The sequence below is a fragment of the Colletotrichum jinshuiense genome, chromosome 1, assembly GCF_051148585.1.
Source record: "Colletotrichum jinshuiense chromosome 1, complete sequence".
Classification (NCBI taxonomy): domain Eukaryota; kingdom Fungi; phylum Ascomycota; class Sordariomycetes; order Glomerellales; family Glomerellaceae; genus Colletotrichum; species Colletotrichum jinshuiense.
The window spans coordinates 2,924,733-2,946,532 of record NC_139302.1 but is presented as its reverse complement, the minus strand read 5'-3'; the positions used below and the strand labels follow the sequence as shown (position 1 = coordinate 2,946,532).

The window sequence follows — 21,800 nt, the reverse complement described above, 5'->3', positions numbered from 1 at the left end:
GCTCTCGGTCCGAGTAAGCCTCGACCCAGTAACCACAAGTAATATATGGGGACGAGAAGTAATGACATGCCCAAGGGATAGAAGGAAAAAGGTTGGAAGGGGGGTTTATTTGGGATACCACAAAAAAGGAATCATGAAGGTTATGAATGTCACTTCAGACTTGGAAGGAGGGGGGTGGGCTGTGGGGCGATTAGGAAGAAATTGGGAAAAGAAGGCTGGTTTATTTTCCGGGTGCAAAACGATACCTCTGGTTTTTTTTTTATGTTTTCCTTTCTCCTTGTTTACAAATTTTCATCTGTTTTGTAATTTTGTTCTCTTCTTCACTCCTTCTTGTGCGTTTTTACACCTTATTCCACAATGTGTCTCGTCCGGGTGGTTATTTGTAGATAAATAACGAATAATGATGAGTCCTCGCCCTTGAGTTTGAGATAGGGAGAGAGCAAGAGCGAGAGAAGGAGAAGGGCAGAAATAAAAATTTCACACGTATATCAAAGAAGCGACATGTCATTACATGACGCGATGTGCAGCCTTGAGTCCGTATTATTATTCATTTATTTATATGGTTGTTCGGTTTTTTTTTCTGGACGCTCTTCGGCGCCGGCTCAAACGCAAAGAAAAACATCGTACATGTTTTCATGCGGGCCTTGGCTAAGGGCACACACCGCCGCTGGGCGCTCCCCTCCCCCAATCTATTAATCTCTTCGTAGCCTAGGCAGACAGCAGACATGGGTTCTCAACTATCAAGACACTTATGCCACAACGACGACGACGGCCATCACCACGTGCCTACACAATTCGGACAATTCCTGTGCGGTTCCCTTTCCTCTATTAATCAAGTCGTATCCACCACGCTTGCCCCCCGACACGAAAACTTTCTCCCCAGATGGGACTCCACGTCCTATTCCGCATTACGTATATACCCAACGTGTAAACATATAGCCATGGTATCATAGATATTTTTGAGCAGCCAAGGTATGCCCGACGACGTCTAATGAGACCAAACACACAAAAAGAACAACAACCCAACTAGGGATATGGATTACTGTATTAACGCTGCTGTACCCAGTGGAATCCGTTCACCAACCCAAGAGTTGGGTCGTTGAAGCCGGAAATGTTGAGTTCGCCCGTGTTCGGGTCGTGAGGGAATAGGTCGTTGATGATGTCCTAGAGAGCAGAGTCAGCATCCTGCAATGCAATGCAAAGGGAAATCCAATAGTGCTTAGAGGTGTAATCACATACCCAGTCCACGCCCTCGAGCGGGTTCATCATATTCATCGGCTGCGACGGCCTGTGCCCGACAACGCTGGCGCCATCACTGATGCTCTCCGGGCTGTCTGCGTTCACGGGCGGCATGCTCCAGATGGCCTCACCATCGGATACACCCGCAAAGACGATCCCCGGGGGCGGGCCGCCCATCTGAGCATTTGGCGGGGATCCCATGCCGCTCATCGGCGACGGTTGTTGCAGGCCGCCGCCCATGCCCGGCTCCGTCTTGAGACCCATGGGCAAGCCCTGGGAGCCATACTGCTGGGGAGACGGATGCATGGACTGCTGCAGATCGCTCTTTACCCCGACGGCGTTCTTGCTCGGCGCTGCCCGCGACGTCCCTGTTGGAGCGCGAATCTTGCGCATGCTCTGGTAGGTTTGCATTTTACCCATGATTTCGCCGAGAATCTGCAGGCCCTTGATTTCAGGGGGCTGGCTACGGTCCGTCATGAAGACATAATCCAAGCAAGCCCAGATACGGTGGGCTTCCGTGTTTTGTGGCCTGTAATACACTTCTGTGGCCAGGAGCAGAGCAATCTGGAACTGCTGGTACGCACCCAGATACCAGGACCATTCGCGAAACTGCGGGTCGTTCTCGAGCTGGATTGAGATCTCGATGATCATGATGCCCGAAGTGATGAGGAGGTTGTTCAGGCGGTGGGACATGGGACTGTTGGCGTTGGCATAGTAGGGATGGAGGATCATGACGTGGAGCCTATAGAGAAGTAGGTTCATCACTAGCTTGGCGTACCGTTGGATGGGCACGTTGCCGTTGATAAAGTGTTCATACTTGTCCAGCATGCGTCGTCTGAATTTCTCGATTTTCGTGAGAACCGCAGTGAGAGTGGTTCGGCGGGTCTCGAGCCGGCGGCGGTCCAGCCAGATGATGCGCATCATTTCATTGCACTCAAATCGAATCGGGAACAACATCGTCGACGTCCAGTGCTCAGCCGGCTCGGGAGGCGGGCCGGCGGCGTAAAGGTCGTCCTCCTCGCAGTTGAGCGGGAGCTTGGTGTCGTAGTCCTCCCTTCTGATGGCGGGCCGTGGACCTTGTGCTTCGCACGTGCGAACGTCGAGGAAGCACAGTTGGTGCCAGATGAGTCTCCGGACGTGAGTGTCCAGGGGGTTCAGGCCGTATGTCTCTCCGTCTCTGTGCAGGCCCATACACTCCGCCATCCTCACGGCGGCACCAACTAGAACGGAGTGGGCTCGGGATACCTCTGCTCTGCAGAGTGGAAGCTGTGTCCGGTGTTAGGGAACAAGTATGGGGCATAGCGGAGAGCGAAACGTGACACAACATACCATGTACATGACGAAAGCCTGCATGGTTTCAACCCTTGTTGTACGCAGGAAGTTGGCTTTCCCTAGCGCTCTCTCGGTCTCGGTCTTCATTCGATCGATCAAATTGGCCTTGGTAACACCGAATAATTCCCTCACCGTCGCGTCGTCCATACTCACGGCAGCACTGAACCATGCAGCAAACATGATGGCCTGAGTCGACGCCCGGGGTTCAATGTTGCTGTACACCTCGTCCCAGAAATTACGGTATTCGATCTCAAAGGACGGCCGGTGGACACAACGCGCGATGGGGTGGACCGCTTGAAAGTACTGTTGGATGAGGCGGTCTGCGGCTCCCTTTTGAGGTAACCTTCTGTCGAGAGACAGGGCTTCTGAGGAGTGCCCGAAGAAGAAACCGCTCGAGGGCGGGATGTATGATTCGCCGGGTCTCAGAAAATCGGGAAGCGAGTCGTTGGATCCTCCACTCACAACAGACATGGCATCCATGCCCGGTGGTGGGCCGGCAAATCCGGGATACCCAGGGGGCGGTCCACCACGGGGCGGGCCGCCGCGTCCGGCCCCGCCCATGGCGTTCATGCCACCCATCATTCCTGCCATGCCACCCATTGGTCCACCAGAGGGCATCCCAGGAGGCCCTTGAGGAGATATACCGGCCGAGATCTGACGCTGCGATTAGAAGGTTGTCGAGAATTGCGGGGGTTAACTGGTTAAAATACACACCTCTTCAGCTATCCTGGGTCTGGACAGTCCGCCGATCCGCTCTGTGATGCGCATGCGGCCGACCTGCACTCCCAAGTCGATGAGGTCGTCGGTTCCATCGGCATCCTCTTCGTAGGTGACATCGAGAGCCGTCATGTCGGTTGGCTCGAGATCCCGCTCCTCGGGGTATTCGTCCTCGACGCCGTCGGCGAGGATAGCTTGCTGCATGGCGGCGCGGGTTGAAGGCTTGGCGACATCGCGCTCCAACTGGCGCTCTAGGGAGCCGACCTTCTCCTTGATCTCTGTCAGACGGAGCTGGCTTGCCTCATCGAGTTTGGGGCTGAGGTAGACGCAGTCGCGTGAGAACTTCATGCAGTTGATGCATGGCTGGGATTTGTTGCATTTGAGCTTTCGGCGGCGGCACTCAAGGCAGGATGTGATCATGCGCATGCGCCTTCGGATGGGCTTGGAGGCGGGACTAGATGATCCTGTCACAGACGCAGCCGGGGAAGATGGCCCAACGGGCGCGCCCGTCCTACCGGGCGGCGGGACGGACGAGGTTGCCGAAGCTGGCGAGTGACCACCGGGCATGAGGTCTGAGTTGGGCAGGACGCGCGGGCTCGCCATGGAGTGCCCGTATGCGGATGGGCTCACGGGATTCATCGGGTAATACTGTGGCTGACCCTGGGGTGAGTGTGCGGGTGTTTGTAAGTGAGAGTGAGGGTAGGCGTGTGGGTGGTTGACAGGCTGGGCCGAGTAGGCGGCACCGCCCGCGGCGTCGACATGACGTGCAGCGGAATAATGGCCAGAGTCCATTTGATGGTTGGTTGCTCGCCGTCAGTTCTCGGATTCTTGTCAGCAGCCGGGCGTCTGGAAAAGGAGGGTGATATGAATGCTTGCCCAGGTCGGAATCGAAACAAACAAGACGGTCATTCGTTGGGAAAAGTCGAGGGTGCGGTCCAAAGAGGATAGAAACTGGGAACAATCGAGGATTACCTGGGTCTTCGGTGAATTTTTACGTCCGTAAAAGGGACGTGGCCTGTTATGGGTGCAGGAAGGGGAGCCACTGGCGGTCGGAGATATGTGAGAGAAGCGGGCAGAATCTCATGCAGGAGTCGATTTTAGTCTGTCCCCTGGTCTGGTGTGGTGGTGGTGGTGGATGAGGAGGCGGCAGCGGTGTTGGTGTTGGTGTTGGTGGTGGTGGTGGTGGTGGTTGTGCGAGCAAACGGGCGAGCGAGCGAGTGAGACGAGCGCAAGTCGGGTGTGGGTGTGCGCATGTCTATGTAAGTGCCCATCCAGTACGGATGCAGATTCCAGCTTGGAACACCTCGGAATAGCTCAGGTCGGGTATCCTAGATTTGGATTGGGTTGGACTGGGACTTGTGCGCCGCGCCAGGTTCGACAACGGACGAAGCAGCGAGGGGGGGGGGGGGGTGTGCGTGTGCCGGGTACGAGTGAAAGAAAGAGACGAACGGGGAACGACACGAAGAGCAAAGGACGAGAGACGAGACGAACGAAGCGTCCAAGGTGGAGGAGATGAGAGTGGCCCAGAACGAAATCTCCTGCGGCTCAATGTATGCAATACATTGGCAGGTGACAATGGACGGGGGGAGGGGGAGCCCCTCCTCAGCCGTCTCCGAGTGCCCGCGGCAGGTGGTGAGACCTCCAGGGCGCCAGTGTGTGTAGGATGGAGGACGGCCGGGAAGACCCACTGCAGGTACCGGGTACTTCCGGATGCGGGGGTTTTGACACCCCTGGAGTCTTTCACTCTGCCCAAGACACACCTCCCCGAATGGAATAGCTCATCGCAACATCACGCAACAGCTCAGCGCCTCTTCGCTAATCTTGCTCTGGTCCTGCCACCTGGTCAGGAACCCTACCTGGCCTACCCTACCGATCGCCATCTCCCCTCACCTTGCAATTGGCCCTGGCTTGCCTGTCACTGGGGGCGGGTGTGCTACACCCGCAAGAGCTTGTCTTGGTCCGCTGCTGCGCCGGGCTTGGTTGCTGGCTTGCTGCCAAAGAGCTGCCGTGCCGTGGCTGCTTAGCTGCCGAGTCCTGGCGTCCACCTTCAACGCGTTTGTCCAATCCCCCTGTGTGTTGCGTCGTCGTATTGTAATTACCTGTCGTGTCCACGTCGCATCCTCTCTCGTCCTCGCTCTCTGCCTGTCTCGATCTGCTGCGTCTTCCCCTTGTCTTTGAATGGGGGAGCGAATGGAACATGTCGCAGATTGCAGGGTTCTTTTGAGAGGGGTGGTGCCCGCGGTGCATCATCATGGCAAATGCCCAATCCCCATCCCCTTTGATATACGCCCAACCTCCATCTAAAACCGTCGTGTAAGCTAATGTCGTCTCTTCAGACTACGGCACATGTCGGTCGAGTTCGATGTCATCGACCGCGAACCGAAGTCGGCAACCCCCCTCTGACTGGATACCATGCTCCATCTTGTTTGCTTTTTCCCTGCTCATCTTTGCTGCACGTAATTAGACGACACGGAGAAGGGGGCCTCGGCCAAACACCTCGCTAGGTACATCAAAACTACCTACCTACTTACTCTTATCCTCCCCCCACCCCACCTCTTGATGGGCAAAATGCACAAAAATGTTGTTAGCTGGCTATGGAGTGCTCTAAATCCCTCCATTGTGCAATGGGGAGACCTGCGCGTTCCACCCCCTCATCCCCGTTCCCTTCACGGGTGAATCCTTCTCCTCCCTATAACCCCACAGGAACCAACAGATAATCTGCCTTGATGATGCCGCTGCCATCCCTCTTCTAGACATCCCAGGCCATCTTGTCCAGCACGCAACGGGGGGTGGGAAGGCGGCCCCCTACCCGACGAAGTGAGAGCCTCAAACGGAACGCCAAGTCTCAATGACCATATGCAGCAGCAGTACATCGACCCGCGCCCCAATTTCTCGGCCTTCGTACTTTGCCTTTTCTTTCATCCATTCGACACTCTCTGATCATGTGTGCCTGAAGCCCCTAATGCAAGGCACATGGCATTACATTTCACCCCTTCGCCGCCCTCCTCTCACCGCCACCCCCCCAAATCATAGGACGCCAGCCATCTTATCGTCATCGTTTGGCCGGCACCCCCTGGCTCGTCGCCGCAAATGAGTATGATTATTCCCCCGTGGTCGAGCCGGAGGGCAACCTTGCCCGCCCAAGCCTCACGCGGCGCCCGTATAGCACGTGGGAGCTTCGTCTGCCGAACATTCTACTGACATAACAAGGTTTTCTAGAGCCCTCCATCGAGACCCAATCTCATGAGGTTTGACAACCAGACAAAGGAGGGCGAAGGGTGTGTGGCCTCACATTCTGTTGTTGCGCGGAGACGTGGGAAAAAAATGCCCCAAATGCCCCAAATGCCTTCTTTTTTGATGGACGCATGCAGGAGAGACACTTGGTCTCCGGCCGATAGAGAGACCACACACGCACACCAGTGGGATTAGAGTCCACGGCTTCTCCGTTGCCGTCTTGCATTCCACCCCATCCGCTGCCAATTCCATCTTCCTCGTGGCAAACGAAACTTCCACGGGAATCATGGCCCCATTGCAGAATTCCATCGGTACTTGCCATGCCGCTTCTTTTGCCCTCTACATCCTCTCTGTCTCACCCACCACCCTCCTCCTCAGGCACCAGCATCATGGATTGGCAGCGCTAGATGTCGATGCCTGGGGCCCAATGTCTCACCATCTCACATCGCTGTTCTTTCACGCATAGTGTTTTTTTCCTGGGGCCCATGTCTTCACGTTGTGTTCTATTCTCTAACGAGACCCTGCTGATCTAGAGCTCGCTCTGCCTTCTTGCACCCAACTCCACGTTGGCTTCCCTCCACTGTCGTAGCATCCGAGCAGCCGCTTGCCTCTCCTCAGGCCCTTGGTATCTATCTATTATATCCAATATGAAATTTAAACGACGTGTCCGTCCAGGCTCGCCCCTTTTCAGGTCCCGCGTGGCCACTGACACAATCGTCGCCACAGCCCGGCGGGACACTACCACGTCGTGACTTTCGAGCCAGGCGATGCACCGCGACACGTGTCGAAATGCCACCCTGTCCGTGAGGTGATGTGCCTGCGAAAACCACACTGCCATGTTCTCCATCAGCTTCACCCTCTGCTTGAGGAGCGGCTCTCGCTTCGTTGGGTTCCTGAAGTCCCTCGTGACACCGCTGTCTACTACCTCCCAGATAGTATGGGTGTCGACAGATTCGTCCATGATCATGGCCTCAACGTAAGGCAGCCAGGCAGTCCAAGTCCACCACCGATAGGTGTTCCCCTCCAAACTGCCCGCATTGTTTCTTAGGAGGCACAATATTCTAAGTGCCATGCGATGTTCGCAACTGGCCATAGCAAGATGCTTGAACGGCCGAATTGGAAGCCGCTTGTTAGCCTCCAGGAAGCTTTGGATCGAAGTCATTAGCTCCTCCTCGCGGCCAACCCGTCGCAACACCTTTAGAATGCTCATATTAAGCGCCACATGGTGACCGTCTCTGAACCCCGGTGCCTCGATACGGCAAAGGTTGATGACCAGCGCCGCAAGACCCAAGTGTGCATGGCCAGAGGAATCGCGAGCCCAGACTGCTTCGAGATCCTCGCAGTGATGCACATATCCGCGACTGGTCCACTGCTGGATGAGAAGATGGCAGAGATCTCGGCCGAAGAGCCAGGGAAGGTCGCGATCAAAGTAGGCCGATCTGGCGCAAGCGTCAAAAAGGTAGGTTTGATCGACCTCCGGCATGTGCGACAAAACCTGCAACCAAAAAAAGCGAGTCTTTTGGCGAGCTTCCTCCTCAAAGGCTGCCGAACCTTCGTAGATCGCGGCCTCTATCGCGCTGAGTAGTGCGCCGTGGTTGATGGGCGATATATGGCGGAGCGCGGCGCCAATATCCGCGGCTCGTCTACGCCCTGACGACTGAGACAAGGCTAGAGTTTGCACTGCCGCAACAATGCCCTCTTGTATATCTTGGACGTCGTACTGGCGAGGAACCGCATCAAGAGTGGTTTGGAACAAAAGGGCCGTGGCGTCATTGGCCGGCAGCAGAGACACCCGATTCAGCACAAGGTTCCAGAAGCCGCTATTAAACTCTGCCGGTCCTAGGACCTTTGAAGATGCGATCCCGTTGACAACGGCCGAAAGAAACATCTCGATCGCGGCATTGGTCACTTCGCAGTCAGCGCCTGTGTCGATCAATGATTGCGGGAATGTTGAAACAGCCATTTCCACGGCCTCGGTATCCAGTGTGCCCAGTTTGAGGTCTTGTTGTAGGCCCCCGATGAAGTGGTAGTACGACGGGTCGATCGCGTCCAATGTGGATGCCGCAACTGCTGCTCGGGCTTGGGAGAGCTGCTTATTGAACGTGGCCATAGATGCCGATTGCCCTTCCCTTGTTTGATCAAAGTCCTCCTCTTTCAGCCGGATCTCGTCCGTCCTCCATCTCGGAATCCATGACAACACAGAATGACTCTGCTGGCTCTGCAACTCCCTCTCTTCCACCGGCGATCGAAGGGTCGGTGGTTGCCACTTCCATTGGCTCAGATCCACGGGGAAGTCGATGGCCCAAGGAGGCAGTGTTGATTGATTATCCATGTGTAGGTCCGTTATCTTTCTCTTGCCCAGCCGCCTCCTGCTCTCCAGCGGGCCGGGCAGAGAGCTTGATTTCCGGCGTGCGAGCCGCGAGACATGGCAGTATCGCTCAAAGGCGCTCGCCAGCACGCCCTCCGTGATCCATACGTTGTCCGATGGGGCTCGAATCTGCTGCTGGACTGCCCGGCAGCACCGCGCGGTAGGTCGTGCCGGCCGCATCGGAGCCAGTCGCGAAGGGATCAAAGGGCACCCGGGCGAAAACGTATCAAATCGGTGGTAATCGTCCTAGGCCATCGCTTTCTGACAGGAGAGGTCGAAGTTGGCGTTGCGACCGCGGGTGTGATTGCCAATTGGCTCGATGTGATTCGATGGGGGCGGTTGAGAGCTGTTTTGGTGATGAAAAACGACAAATTGCCAGGGAGGTCGAAAGAGCTTTGGTTATTGGGGTCCACTAAACGTCAAGCCTCAGTGTGGCTGGGAAGCTCTCCCCCCTTCCCGGGCCGGCTACCTCGGCGACGTCCAATGGAACGCAGGGGACGGGCGGGAAGCTTTGGCGGGGTTTTCCAGCGAGGGAACGCGGGGCATCGTGCATTTGTGCCTCCAGCACCTCCAACATCGGCACCAGCGAAAATATTCACACAGCAGGCCGACAAGATGGAGATTACTTTCGAGCCATTGAAGAATGACCTGCTCTTGCGGGCGGCAAGAGGTTGGTCCCTGTCCTACTGCCCGAGCCGAGCCTCGCTTTCCCCGTACTGCGCAACATGCTAACCGTCTCGATCCAGGCGAAACGATCGAACGCCCGCCATGCTGGATCATGCGTCAGGGTAAGTGAAATCGCCTCCTCCTCGTCCCTCGTCCCGGACCCAGGACATGAACAGAATGGCACAGCAATTCCTGACACTGCGCCACCACCGCAACAGCCGGCCGCTACCTCCCCGAGTACCACGAGGCCAAGGGCAACCGTGACTTCTTCGCCTGCTGCCGCGACCCCGAGGTCGCCAGCACCCTGACCCTGCAACCCATCGAGCGCTTCGCCGGCCTCCTCGACGCCGCAATCATCTTCTCCGACATCCTCGTCGTCCCCCAGGCCCTGGGCATGACCGTCGAGATGGTCGACAAGAAGGGCCCTCACTTCCCCGACCCGCTCAGGAACCCCCAGGACGGCCAGTACGAGCAGGTCATGGCCAAGAACGTCGACGTCGCCGCCGAGCTCGACTACGTCTACAAGGCAATTACCCTCACCCGCAAGAAGCTCGCGGGCCGCGTGCCCCTCATCGGCTTCTGCGGCGCCCCCTGGACGCTCTTCTGCTACATGGTCGAGGGCGGCGGCACCAAGCTCTTCATGCAGAGCAAGACGTGGATCTACAGGCACGCCGAGGAGTCCAAGAAGCTCCTCCAGAAGATCGCCGAGGTGTGCGTCGAGTACCTCGCCCTCCAGGTCAAGGCCGGCGCCCAGAGCATCATGGTCTTCGACTCATGGGCCGGCGAGCTCGGCCCCGCCGCCTTTGAGGAGTTCAGCAAGCCCTACCTCTCCTACATCTCGGAGAACCTCCCCAAGAAGCTTGCCGAGATGAACCTCGAGCGCGTGCCCATGACCGTCTTCCCCAAGGGCGCCTGGCACGCCCTCGACTCCGTCATCGACATCGGCTACGACGTCGTCGGCCTCGACTGGCTCCAGGACCCCGCCGACGCCGTCAAGATCCGCGGCGATAGGCGCATCACCTTCCAGGGCAACGCCGACCCGGGTGTCCTCTACGGCACCCACGAGGCCATCACCAAGGCTGTCGAGCACATGGTGAAGGGCTTCGGCGGCGGCAAGCAGGGCTGGATTGCGAACCTCGGACACGGTAAGTTTACGCAATCTTTCGTCGCGACACAGAGCGAAAGGGTGGGGCGAGCGATCAGTTTGGCTAACTGTTTTTTCTTTTCTTCTTACTAGGCATCACGCCCGGCGTCAACCCGGAAGACCTCAGATTCTACCTGTCGGAAATCCACCGCTTGACGAGCAACTGAGCAGGGAAAGGCACCGCATGTCTTGGGATTTTAGATGCAATGAATACCTTTATTAAATAAAAAGACGGTGGCAAAACCATGCACGACGAAATTCTCAGACCAAAGCACTCGAATAGGCGTACCAAAAAACGAGGGGCGAGAGAAAAGGGATTGGAAAAACATATGTTGGGTCTTATTAGAGACAGGGATGGACGGCTATTAGATCATCAGCATCTCTCACTCACATGAGACATGCGTCCCCCGGCCACAACTCTCCAGGGCAATAAAAAAAGAACAGCCATTTGCACGCAATGATCACGATGAATGAATGAATGAATGAAATATGAAGTGATGGATTTCCCATTATGTACTTTTTGTGTCTCCCTTTCCCTTGGGGGGGTAGGATGGGTTGAACCACCCCCCCTTCAATCATCAAATATGGTATCAAGAACTTTTTTTGTGGTGTGTTTTGTTTCAGCCGTTTTCAAACACGTCCCTTCCCCCGCCCGTCCCTGAACGCCCGGGGGAAACCAAACGGGAAAAGAAAAAAGAAAAAATCACCCGTCGCTGAACCCAGACGTTTCCCGATTCCCGACCCCCCATAAAACTCCGTCGCATGAAAGAATGAAAAGATTACATTGCGGGCATTCTGCGATGCCCGCGTGATGACATGTTCCCGTCCGGGGACGAGATGTGGACAAACCATGATAAAAAAAAATTGGTTTATGAAAGGTTGACGAGAAAGTGGTTGTGTCGGTTGAATGACATGCTCGGCTGGCGGGTGGGTGATGCGACGTTATTGGTCATGGCCAATAAGATACGCACACGCTCACACGCTCGCACTCTCACACAAACCACACGCCAATGTGGCTGGAAATGAGATGATGAAAGCAGTCGGCTGGCTGTGCGGTGTGGGAGGGACGAACCCCCTAAATCGCGAAAATCAAGGCCGCTCGTTTATGCCTTCTTGGTGAGGTTGTTGAACCACTGCTTGCCCTTGGCGGCGAGGCCGTTGCCGTTCTCGTCGGAACCGCGGGGCGCCGGGGGGGACGGGCTCTTGCGGAGCGAGGACTCGTCGTCGTCGACGGCGCTGGTGCCCTCGGCCTTGGCCTTCTGCGCGGCGGCCTCGTCCTCGGCGGAGCCCTTGAAGATGTTGGCGGCGCCGCCTCGGCCGTAGTGAGTTGCGCCGGCACTGTCACGTCGCGGGACACTGAGAATGACACATGTTAGTCTTTGAGGGTCTCTTTGCACCGTTTGTACCCCCGCCCCGCCCCGGGTTCGTGGTCGAACGGGCTGCAGGCTGCAATATATGGGAGGGGGGAAAGAAGGGGAAACTCACGCCTCAACGTCCTGGCGCAAACGAGTCTCATAAGGGTCCGCGTTCTTGGCCATGTTGCCGGAGCCGCCGCGACCAGTGGTCACGACCGAGGTCTTGAGGGTCGGGGTCTCGAGGTCCTTGGGGGTGATCTTGGGCGACTTGGTGGTGTCGGCCATGTTGCCGGCGCCGCCGCGTCCGTGTGAAGCAAGCATTGTGTGAGTTGGTGGTTGTTTGTGAGAGGTTGTTTGGTGAGTCGAGTGCGAATCGAGTCGAGGCGAGATCGCAAACACAAGGCAAAGCGGGATGGGTATGAGTGCAGGGTCCGTCTAATGTAGGGGGCGCAAGGTGACTCTGGAGTGACTTCTTCGGGGGTTTCTTCTCTTTTGTCTGGAATTCTTGTTCTTCGAAGTGTACGGTAAACGAGAGAGCGTGATGGACAGCGGCGATGAAGGGGGGGACCTGACGGGACAAAGGACTTAAATAGGAACCGAGAGGCACAGCATTATCCGGTCTTTGTTTAAGCTTCCTCCAGGAAGCAAGGAGGGATTTGGCTGCAAGCAGCTATTGCGCTACCCTTCCCAAGTACGGCGTAATCAATCCTTGGCCTGCCTGACGTAGGTGCGCCAACAAGTGATCACAAGGTCAGTCAGACCTTTTCCTCCCTCTCTGCACAGGCTCTTGCCTTGCCCTTCTCCACACACGCCATCGGGGCACGGCCTCGGGGATGCTGGTCTGGCGCAGCATGTGGGCTTTCAGTTTTTTTTTTCCTCTGCAGTGGATACACCGGGCTGGCGGACGAGGAGGGGCATTTCGCAATGCGACGCTTGTAGATGAGGAGGGGGGCCAGAAAATCCAAACGAGCCCGTTGCCGGGAGCTTCGAAGCGTTGCGACTTTGGCAGGGAGCGGCTGTCCCAAGAGCCATGGGGGCGGCGAACCATGGCAAACTAAGACGTAATGAAAACAACGACATCCAGTCGAAAGCACCACTTACCCGCTGAACAGACAGGCACGACAGCCTTTTCCCACCACATGCAGCATTGTCTTCGCGAGGGGTCCCTGACCGGCCTTGTCTTGGATAGGCAAAGTTGCTGGTGGTGTCATTCATGGCGCCCGTGTCACTTGATCGCAATCCTCCAACCGCCCATTCTGGGTCATGGCAAACACGCGGGGGGATGTGAGATTCGCCATGAGTGTCTTTGTTTCGGAACCGACGTAAAGTGTAAGGTTTGCGTCCTAGGAATGAGTCAATTCAGCCAGCCAAAGAAGGCCGCGGCAGGGCTGACGCGACCATCAATTGTCGTTATTGACCGGCTCGGCTCAGCAGCATCGCTCAACCGGAGAGGAACAGGGCGATCAATTTCCGGTGCCGCGGTCTTGTGAATGTGTTGTTGTGCATCTAGCCGGTCTAGAACCAGTCGCCGGTGGCAGGGCTACAGTTTACCCCGGATTGCTTGCTTCTTTCTCATGCAGAAGCAATGCGGCGACGTCCGAGGATCTTGTGACCTGATTGAAATGAACACCAACTTCCGACGTTTCCTGCCCCCGTCATAAAATGCAAATCTGCAGGCTGACTGAGGAGGCCGTCGTCTTGGCAATTCGAGTTTTCTCAAGGATAGATAGGTGAGGCTTTTCGACTGTGGCAGCAACGGCCACTTGGCATGCGCGAATTTCCTAGTAGTGGGAAAAGGAGGAGCGGAACGCTGCAGCAGAGTAACGCCGAGACTCGCAGTTCCCCTGTTGGATTTTTCTTGCTTCGCGGGGTCGGCGTCGCCTTGCTATTGATACCTAGTAAGGGACGCGGTCTTGCGACCTAGGCCTGGCCGAGGGCTCTGGCAAACTATGACGGCGCTGCCATGTTTGCCGCGATCGTCGTGACTCGCTCATAATCCGACAGGGCACAGAACAAGACGCCGTTGCTGCTTCCCTGTCGGCTTAAAATCTCTGCTTGTGCGGCTGCCCTTGAACCGTGCAGAGCCCCAGTTAGGCCGAAGCTCACAAGCAGCTAGGAAAACTGCACCCCGGATTTTCCAAAACAACCAATGGGAGTCTGCGGGCCAGCCTCGGCCAGTCATCATGGCCTTGCCTTTCCACGACATCAGTCATTTGAAAGCACGTACTGTGAGGCGATGAAGGTGGCAAAAGCCGCGGTACATGGCTGAAATTGACTTGCGAGGGTTTTTTTCCATGAGAGTTTCTGGCGAGTGAGCCACCAGTCACGGGTGTGGTTTTTCTATTTTATTTTTAGGGTCTTTCCAGAGTTAGCATCAAGCCGGTGGCGGCGTTGCCGACCATCATAGCATCGTCCCAAGAACCTTGAAGGGGATATCCGCCCCAGAAGGACACACACGCCAATGGTGATTGGCCTTTCGGAGTCGAAAACTATCATGCCAGGACTGGCCACAGATACTTTGGCTGTCTCGTTAGCTCATGTCTTGAACTTTGCCGATGCCTTGCCCAGCCGTTCTCGGCCTGCGTAGTAAGTTCGGCAACTGGCGATCTGCACCTGCAAATAACTTCCGGCAATGCGGGTACCTGCGAGTGACTCGCATTTAAAATCATCTATCTAGTTGATGTCTTCGATGCCATTGGAGACGTAATTCCGGTCATTTGGGACCAATGATGATTCGCCCGAGAAGCCCAGGGCAGGCCTCGTAAATTCCGGCATGCAGCCCCCGACGAGGGCGCTAGCTCGCGTCATCTCCCAATTCCGCTGCCGTTAGGCTATCAAACGTTGCTCTGCCGTAGCCTAATCATGCGAGAAGAAGATGTCATTTTCTTTCCGCTTTCCGCCATTCCGTGCATAGTCACAGCCGATTGCGGGCACTAGCGCGGTGCCGAGTGGGAGCCGGGATCAAGCCTCATGCTTCGCTTCATATCAGGCCAATGCAAGAACGAAGTTGAACCATCATGTGAAGATTAGCCGGCAGAGTAACCAGCTGAAAACCCCATTTCACAGTTTCGATCTCCTACACAAAGTCTGTCGAGTTTCCCGACCACCACCACAAACCTCCGGCAGTAGTTCGTCAAATATTCTTCCCAGGACGAGGTTGACGAAAACGCTGCGAGTTGTGCAATCCTCAAAGAACTAAGGCCGATTGCTTAGCCTTACGTCCAGCCTGACGTCGTATGTTAAGCTCTGTTACAGGCGAGCTGGGCATTACCTATAGGTGTATGCGCTCGCACTGACCAACTATGCTGATTTGACACTTGTGACGGCGAGTTCGTGCACGAACGCCATGCCCGTTGGGGTTACGTGCATCCGCTAAAAGCCAGGGAGGAGGATGCTGATCCAGGGCATGGGGAGCAAGATGAGCTCTGCGCTCATGTCCAGTCATCTGGATCTTCAGATGAATAAATGACCAAGAGCACAGCGTCGGATTCCAACTAGAAACCCCACGTCCGTGCTGGTACGTCAGCATCACCTCCGGTAACCCTAGACCTCGCTTTCGTTGCCCCGGTTTCCCCACAGACGCCCGCTGTTGCCTTTAGAACTACCGTAGATATTCGTCAGTTCATCGTTCGTTCCTCGAGATCCAGATGCCCATCGTCGAGTGTCAGCAGGTTATAGCAGGAAGGTTGCCGGTACACTAAACCCGCCGTACTTGGGCAATAACTGTCACGTCCATCTCTACCCGGCCAGTAAAGGGAAGGGTTGGTAGTCCCCCAGTATGACAACGCTGTAAAGACCTGGGTAACAGAGGCGAGTTCTCTGTTGCGTAGACTGAACGAACTTCAATGTGTTAGATGTGTCTCGATGCCTTTGGCAAAGAAGGCCGACGGGTAGATCTTTGGCATCCAAATGAATGTTTCCAATACCCTCTGATAGTCATTCATCGCAACAGCTGAAGGGAAACGGCAATCTATAGCAAGTTGATTACATGTTTCTGGCAACCAAACAGCCCATGAGCGTATCCTCAGGGAGTTTATAGGATCATTGGAAAATGGCTTGCTCATGGTCTGCCGAACTAAGTGCGCATATTTCCAGTGATTGCATCGCGAGCTTGCCCCGTACTCAACCACCGCTGGGAGTGAATAAGACTTATCACTCGAGATACTTTTTGCTCTTCGTGGTTTGTCATTGAATATCTCCACTGGTTGAGTATACTTGTCAAGATGCCCGACATTCATGATCCAGACCAACCGCAGGGTGGATTCCGAGTGCCGTGATTTGTCGAGCGCGGAGTGCAAGCCTACTCAGTGCATCAAGAAGTACTATGGTAACTGTCTTCGTGACAGGATCGTGACAGGATCGTCGGTGCCTGCGAACCATCCCGTCCCACCCATGATATCACTTGCCATGGCTTGCGGGATGCGGCAGGGGCGACCATTCGATTCGGTCTGGGCGGACCAAAGCAGCGTAAACTTGTTCGACTTATGCTGATAACAGTCACAACGTGCCGACATCCTTGTCTGATGGGTAAGAATGTCTGATATCCAGTGAGAGGAAGAGATTCAAGGGTGGCTGAGCGACGTTAGGGCGTAGCCTCGTGTTACAGCCAAGGAGAATCAAGTCCGACAAGATGTCATGATGGTGAACTTTGGCGGTTTGAACAGCCAGCGATATATGAGCCAAGGTGCCAAAAGCGCAGATCATGTAACAGGGAAGCTTCCCGTATCGTCGCCTAATGACCCAGGCCCTTGAGGGCCCCACACTACGGAGAAGGCACCCGAGAGAATGAAGCGAACGAAGTCTAAATGCAACAACACCCGATGACCGTGCGACCTACGCGTGAGCCTTCAGATCGAGTTGGGACAAGACTCTGCGACAGCTAGGCCGACCTCACCTTCAGTGTTGACCAAACTGCACAAGTGCCCGTCAAGCTTGGCCGGCCGATGGAAATGGTACCCGTATTGTGGGCAAGGTAGCGAGCGCAAAGGTCGTGGGTGCTGCAGACCAGGCACCGATTTGGTGCTAGACCGGGGTGTTATTGTTGACTGACATGGCATGGGAGTGACTTTGTGCACCAGGGAGATGAGATTTGTCCTTCGCACACACCAAAACCTGTAGCAAATCCGGATTGGGCAGTTTGCCTTGCATGGAGAACCAGTACCAAGTGAACGGCGGGCGGGACCAAGGATATTGTGCAGGTGCTGCCATGGAGAGGGGGGGACCCCCTTCGGCTGGGCTAGGTGGCGCCCTTTTCCGAGACAGGAGGTGCGGCTGGAATATGCGCCGAGTGGGTGCTTGTCAGATTCGCTGTACCCGTTGGCTCCGAGGGAATGGTTTGGTATAGAGTAGACATGATGCTAATGGCTGACACATGCACGCAAACCAGTTCGTGTTCCAGAGCATCGGGATGCGTACCTAGCTGTTGAACGGGATGACGAAGGAGGGGCCGGTTGAGACGTCTAAGTCCGCAATGCGGCAACGGCTTGTAGCTGGTAACGAGTTGCTGAGCATTTCGAGAGCGAGACAGATCAGACGATGCTACGCGAGTGTAGCAAGCGTTACAAACCCAATGTCTTGAGGACTTTTGGATTGCAGGCCACGAGAGGTGGAGCCTCCAAGCTGTATGGTTGTACACGGCGAGGTGTTGGTCTGCCGGCTACATTAGGGCGCGAGGACAAGTCGTGGAGAGAGATGGGTTGAGTGCAGGTAGGTAAGGCAAGTGCTTGATGGATTTCCAGGTATGGCCCATGGTCGTTAGCTGGGTATAAAGATTATTCGGCATCCCACTCACGCTGATGATGATGGGCCGTTCCGAGCCTTGAGGCGAGGTACAGAGTATTCCCCGTCCAAAGGCAAGGTACTTTGTGGTGTACCAAGTAACCAATTTAATGTACAGAGCAGGGGATGTATCCGTACCGTCTTTGTCATGCCCCTGCCTATTCCCTTGTTGCACTTTGCCTGCCCTTTCCCCGGTCCTTCTTCCCTTTCCCTTGTCTCCCCTGGAGCACGCAGGACAGCGAAGCAAGCGATGTGGACGTGGACGGAATGCCAAATGTACGACGCCCGACCGGCCCGCCAGCCCTTGTGTACCACGTCGCGGCTTCCAAAGCAAGGCGGCGGGCAGGCGTACCCGTGTCAAGCAATTGCATACTGCCACAAGGTAGTTCGGTAGGTACCTAGGTCGGAAGGCATGTGGGTAAACATGTACCTATCTCGTGCCTGGCTACCTTGAGGTAAGGCGCAAGACACTAAAACGGAAGGAAGACCTTTGTCTTTCCTTGCCTTGTTCTAGCCATAGCCAACACGCGAGATAAGGAAGTGTAACCGAGACTGCTGCTGTAAGCAAAACCCAACCCATGCGAGGAGACAACATCAACGAGAAAGAAGAGGAAGAAAGGGAAGACTTGCCGGCAACACGACATGGCGCACGCCCCTCCCCGCCCCTCCTTCAAAGCGTTCGGTCTGCTTCCCTGTCTACTTAACCCCACCGGGGAGAGAGGCAAGAGGGTCGTCTTTCCTCTAGGCCAGCATCTGACGGGCCTACACCCGTTCCCGCACACTCCAGTGTCGCGCATCGCGCACCGCCTATATCCACTGCGGCCGCAACGCAACGCAAAGCAACGCAACGCAGCGCAACGCAACACAACGTAACGGGCAGCAGAAACGGAAAGGAAAACAGATGGACCGGCACCGGTGCCAGGGGGAAAAAACACGCGGTAATCTCGCCCCAGGCCCGTGCCCACCCGAAATATGAGTGACAAGCCATATACGCCGTCCTTCCCGTTTGCTATCTGCACCGCAAATTTGGTCCGATGTTTGGTGCTGCCATGATTATCCTCAGTGCCCAAACGGGATGACGAGCTCGATGTGATGGGCCTGATTCATTAGCCAGTACCCAGATACCTCGGTCTCAACCTGGAAAACGGGGCAGGGTACGTATCATTTTGTCCCTTAACTTGCCTTACCTAAGACAGACCTTTTTGCGGTACCATGGTGCACTAGTGTACGGGGTTGTCTCCTTGAGCCAGTCGTGAGGTGAACTCGACTTATCTTCCGCGCCGCCACCATCCACCCGACGTCCGGCGGCCCTCCCTTTGGGCCATTTTCCCTCCCAGCACGTATCCGCTAGAACCACTCAGCCGCCCACACTCACTCGGTAGGGCACACAGACCACTACTCGTACCCACTTCACCCCCCCTTCCCTCCCACGGCCCCTTGGGCCTTCCGTACCTAGTGTAATACCCCCTCCACTCCAGAAGGTCCCCATCTCCAATTGTCCAGTGAGTGGCTTGCTTAGCTCTCTCCTCAGGTCCTGAAGCTACCTTGCCTGTACTATACCTTATTACCACGGTACCGTACAAGCTCGAGCGTCTGTCTCCGAAACCCATAACACCATTGTATATGAACCCAGCCCGACCCGTTCTTTGACCGTTCTTGTTCCTCCCATTCCAGCTTTTCATTTCGCCTGGTTGTCGCTTCAAAAGGGAAAGGTACCGCACGCATCTCCTCGTCGCCGCTGCAACGCTCTCCCTCTTTGTTTGGCTCCCCCACGTCCAATCCTGCTAATCTTCGCAATCTAGCTGCGGCCCGCCATCGCCACCGCTCAACCACGAGGAACATCACGACGACCACGGATAACAACGCCCGCGACCAAGAACAGCCGGGACCATGAACTACGACCAGCAGCACCCGGCCAGCGGTGCCTACCACCACATCCCCCCCGGCTCTTACGGCCATCTCCCTCCTCCTGGCCCGCCCCAGCACCACCCAGCTGCCGCTCAACACCACCCTCACCCTCCGAGCCAGATGCCCCAGCTTCCTCCCATGCCATACTCAGCACCCGCACCCGCGCCCTCGAGCATGTCCGCCAACGGCGGCATGCCCGTCCAACATCACCCTCCCCCGGCATCTGGCGCGCCTCCAGCAGCACCCGCCCCGCCCCCCGCCCAGAACGCTGTCCCGGCTTCCATCTCAAAGATTGATGATTTGGGCAGGAAATACGAGTATGCACCCACGCGCCGCTCGCCACAGTAACCCTTCGACTAACACAGTGGTCACCAGGCTCGTCGTCATGCAGCAGCCCCAGCGCGCGCGAATGTGCGGATTCGGCGACAAGGTGGGCTTCCGCTCTGCGACCCTGTCCGTGGCGTTAGGCGACTGACAAATCCTCAACCAGGACCGGCGCCCAATCACACCTCCCCCGTGCATCAGAGTTGTTGTGAGAGACGCGAAAACCGGCGACGAGATACATCCTAAGTATGTGCCCATGGACGGCTTGCAGGATGCCCGCTTTCTGTTCCAGCGCTAACCATGGATATTGCGCAGCGATATTGAATCCGCCAAGTACATCATTCAGGTCGACTTGTGGTCAGACGACGGCACTCAGGAGGTGAATCTGGTCCGCCATTCGTCCAACACGGCTTCAATATCAACAACGCAGCAATTCTCCTACTCGGCGTTGAGGGATGAGGCACAACCGTCCGCACAGCCGCTGCAGGCCTACCCCCAGATCATGCCAGGATACGGATCAGCTCCCATGGGGTACGGACAGCAGCCGCCGCCGCAGCAGCACGTGATGTCGGGATACGGGATGGCCCCTGGCTCTGGATACCAGCGTGAGTTGCCCGGAATAAGACGAGATGCGCGCCAGCTCAAAGTACTGACCACCCACACAGCGTCATACCAATCATCAAACCCTCAATTTGCGCCTCCGGCCCAGTACTACCCCCAACATTCCAACCCAGCTCCTGTTCCCTCGCAGGCGGATCTGGCTTACGGCCACCGGCAGTCGCTCTCGATGGCTTCCAACCAACCCCAAGGAATGTTCACCCGAAATCTGATCGGAAGCACTGCTTCAAGCGCTTTCCGTCTAGTTGATGTGAATGATCAGATCGGCATCTGGTTCATCATGCAGGATTTGAGCGTGCGGACCGAGGGTCACTTTCGGTAGGCACTCCAGCGTATTTCCTTGGTCAATGGCGTCACTAACACATTCGTGAAGGCTACGCTTCTCATTCGTCAATGTCGCCAAACCTCCCAGCCAGGTTTCGGCAAACGGCTCGATGGTAAACCAGGCCGCCGCCCCGATTCTCGCTGCATCCTTTAGCGATGTATTCCAGGTATACTCGGCGAAGAAGTTCCCTGGTGTCTGTGAAAGCACACCCCTTAGTAAATGCTTTGCAACACAAGGGATCAAGATTCCCATCCGAAAGGAGGGTGCGGCCGATGGCAAGAAGGGTGGCGAGGACGACGAGGAATTCTAATAGAGGGCTGCCTCGATGGGAGGGGTTTGAATGCAAGGGCGCTTGGAGTTCGGAAACAACATAGCATACGGAACATGAGGCAGAACAGGTATACTTAAATTTGTTTTTTGGCGGGGGTTGGCTCATCATATTCGCTGGTTTGTTTCCAAAAAAGAAAAATCGGTCCTCCAGGCAGTAGTTGTAATACCCAGACGAGAGCATCGTGCCTTTTATGGCATCTACTTAGACAACGTTCCTCCTCATGGTGTGCATGTTATACACATGGGTCAGGCTGTGACCTGTCATCTATGTATGATCTGCTTATGCACGGCACTGGCACTGGAAAGCGCCCGGCTTGTTCGTCAAGCACTCCCAATCACGACATGCCGCGCGGTTGGTGGGTGGAGGCGGGAGAGAGAGAGAAAGAGCGAGAGAAAGAGAGAAAGAGAGAGCACAGCATTTTTCATCACCACACCGTTGGTGCGCCGGTTGCCAATCCCGGC

The 21,800-nt window shown here is 55.9% G+C and overlaps 5 protein-coding genes across 5 annotated transcripts; 2 read left to right on the top strand and 3 right to left on the bottom strand.

Annotated features, from left to right (window-relative positions):
- Nucleotides 1-1,047: 1,047 nt before the first annotated feature.
- On the bottom strand, nt 1,048-4,080 carry EsH8_I_000752 (uncharacterized protein; the record flags this gene model as incomplete). The annotated part of the gene is made up of 4 exons (XM_083268165.1): nt 1,048-1,164; nt 1,240-2,505; nt 2,569-3,225; nt 3,286-4,080. 4 exons carry the CDS (start codon nt 4,078-4,080, stop codon nt 1,048-1,050), a joined length of 2,835 nt encoding a protein of 944 aa, XP_083118603.1.
- A 2,971-nt stretch (nt 4,081-7,051) lies between these two features.
- On the bottom strand, nt 7,052-9,070 carry EsH8_I_000751 (uncharacterized protein; the record flags this gene model as incomplete). Its single annotated transcript, XM_083268164.1, has 1 exon — nt 7,052-9,070. One exon carries the CDS (start codon nt 9,068-9,070, stop codon nt 7,052-7,054), a length of 2,019 nt encoding a protein of 672 aa, XP_083118602.1.
- A 435-nt stretch (nt 9,071-9,505) lies between these two features.
- EsH8_I_000750 (uroporphyrinogen decarboxylase HEM12) lies at nt 9,506-10,867 on the top strand (the record flags this gene model as incomplete). The annotated part of the gene is made up of 4 exons (XM_083268163.1): nt 9,506-9,560; nt 9,637-9,678; nt 9,775-10,701; nt 10,794-10,867. The coding sequence occupies 4 exons, from the start codon at nt 9,506-9,508 to the stop codon at nt 10,865-10,867; spliced, it is 1,098 nt and encodes a 365-aa protein (XP_083118601.1).
- Nucleotides 10,868-11,803: 936 nt separating this feature from the next.
- EsH8_I_000749 (uncharacterized protein) lies at nt 11,804-12,376 on the bottom strand (the record flags this gene model as incomplete). Its single annotated transcript, XM_083268162.1, has 2 exons — nt 11,804-12,056; nt 12,186-12,376. 2 exons carry the CDS (start codon nt 12,374-12,376, stop codon nt 11,804-11,806), a joined length of 444 nt encoding a protein of 147 aa, XP_083118600.1.
- Nucleotides 12,377-19,723: 7,347 nt separating this feature from the next.
- On the top strand, nt 19,724-21,318 carry EsH8_I_000748 (velvet 2; the record flags this gene model as incomplete). The annotated part of the gene is made up of 6 exons (XM_083268161.1): nt 19,724-20,058; nt 20,117-20,171; nt 20,232-20,311; nt 20,381-20,670; nt 20,731-21,001; nt 21,057-21,318. The coding sequence occupies 6 exons, from the start codon at nt 19,724-19,726 to the stop codon at nt 21,316-21,318; spliced, it is 1,293 nt and encodes a 430-aa protein (XP_083118599.1).
- Between the last annotated feature and the right edge of the window lie 482 nt (nt 21,319-21,800).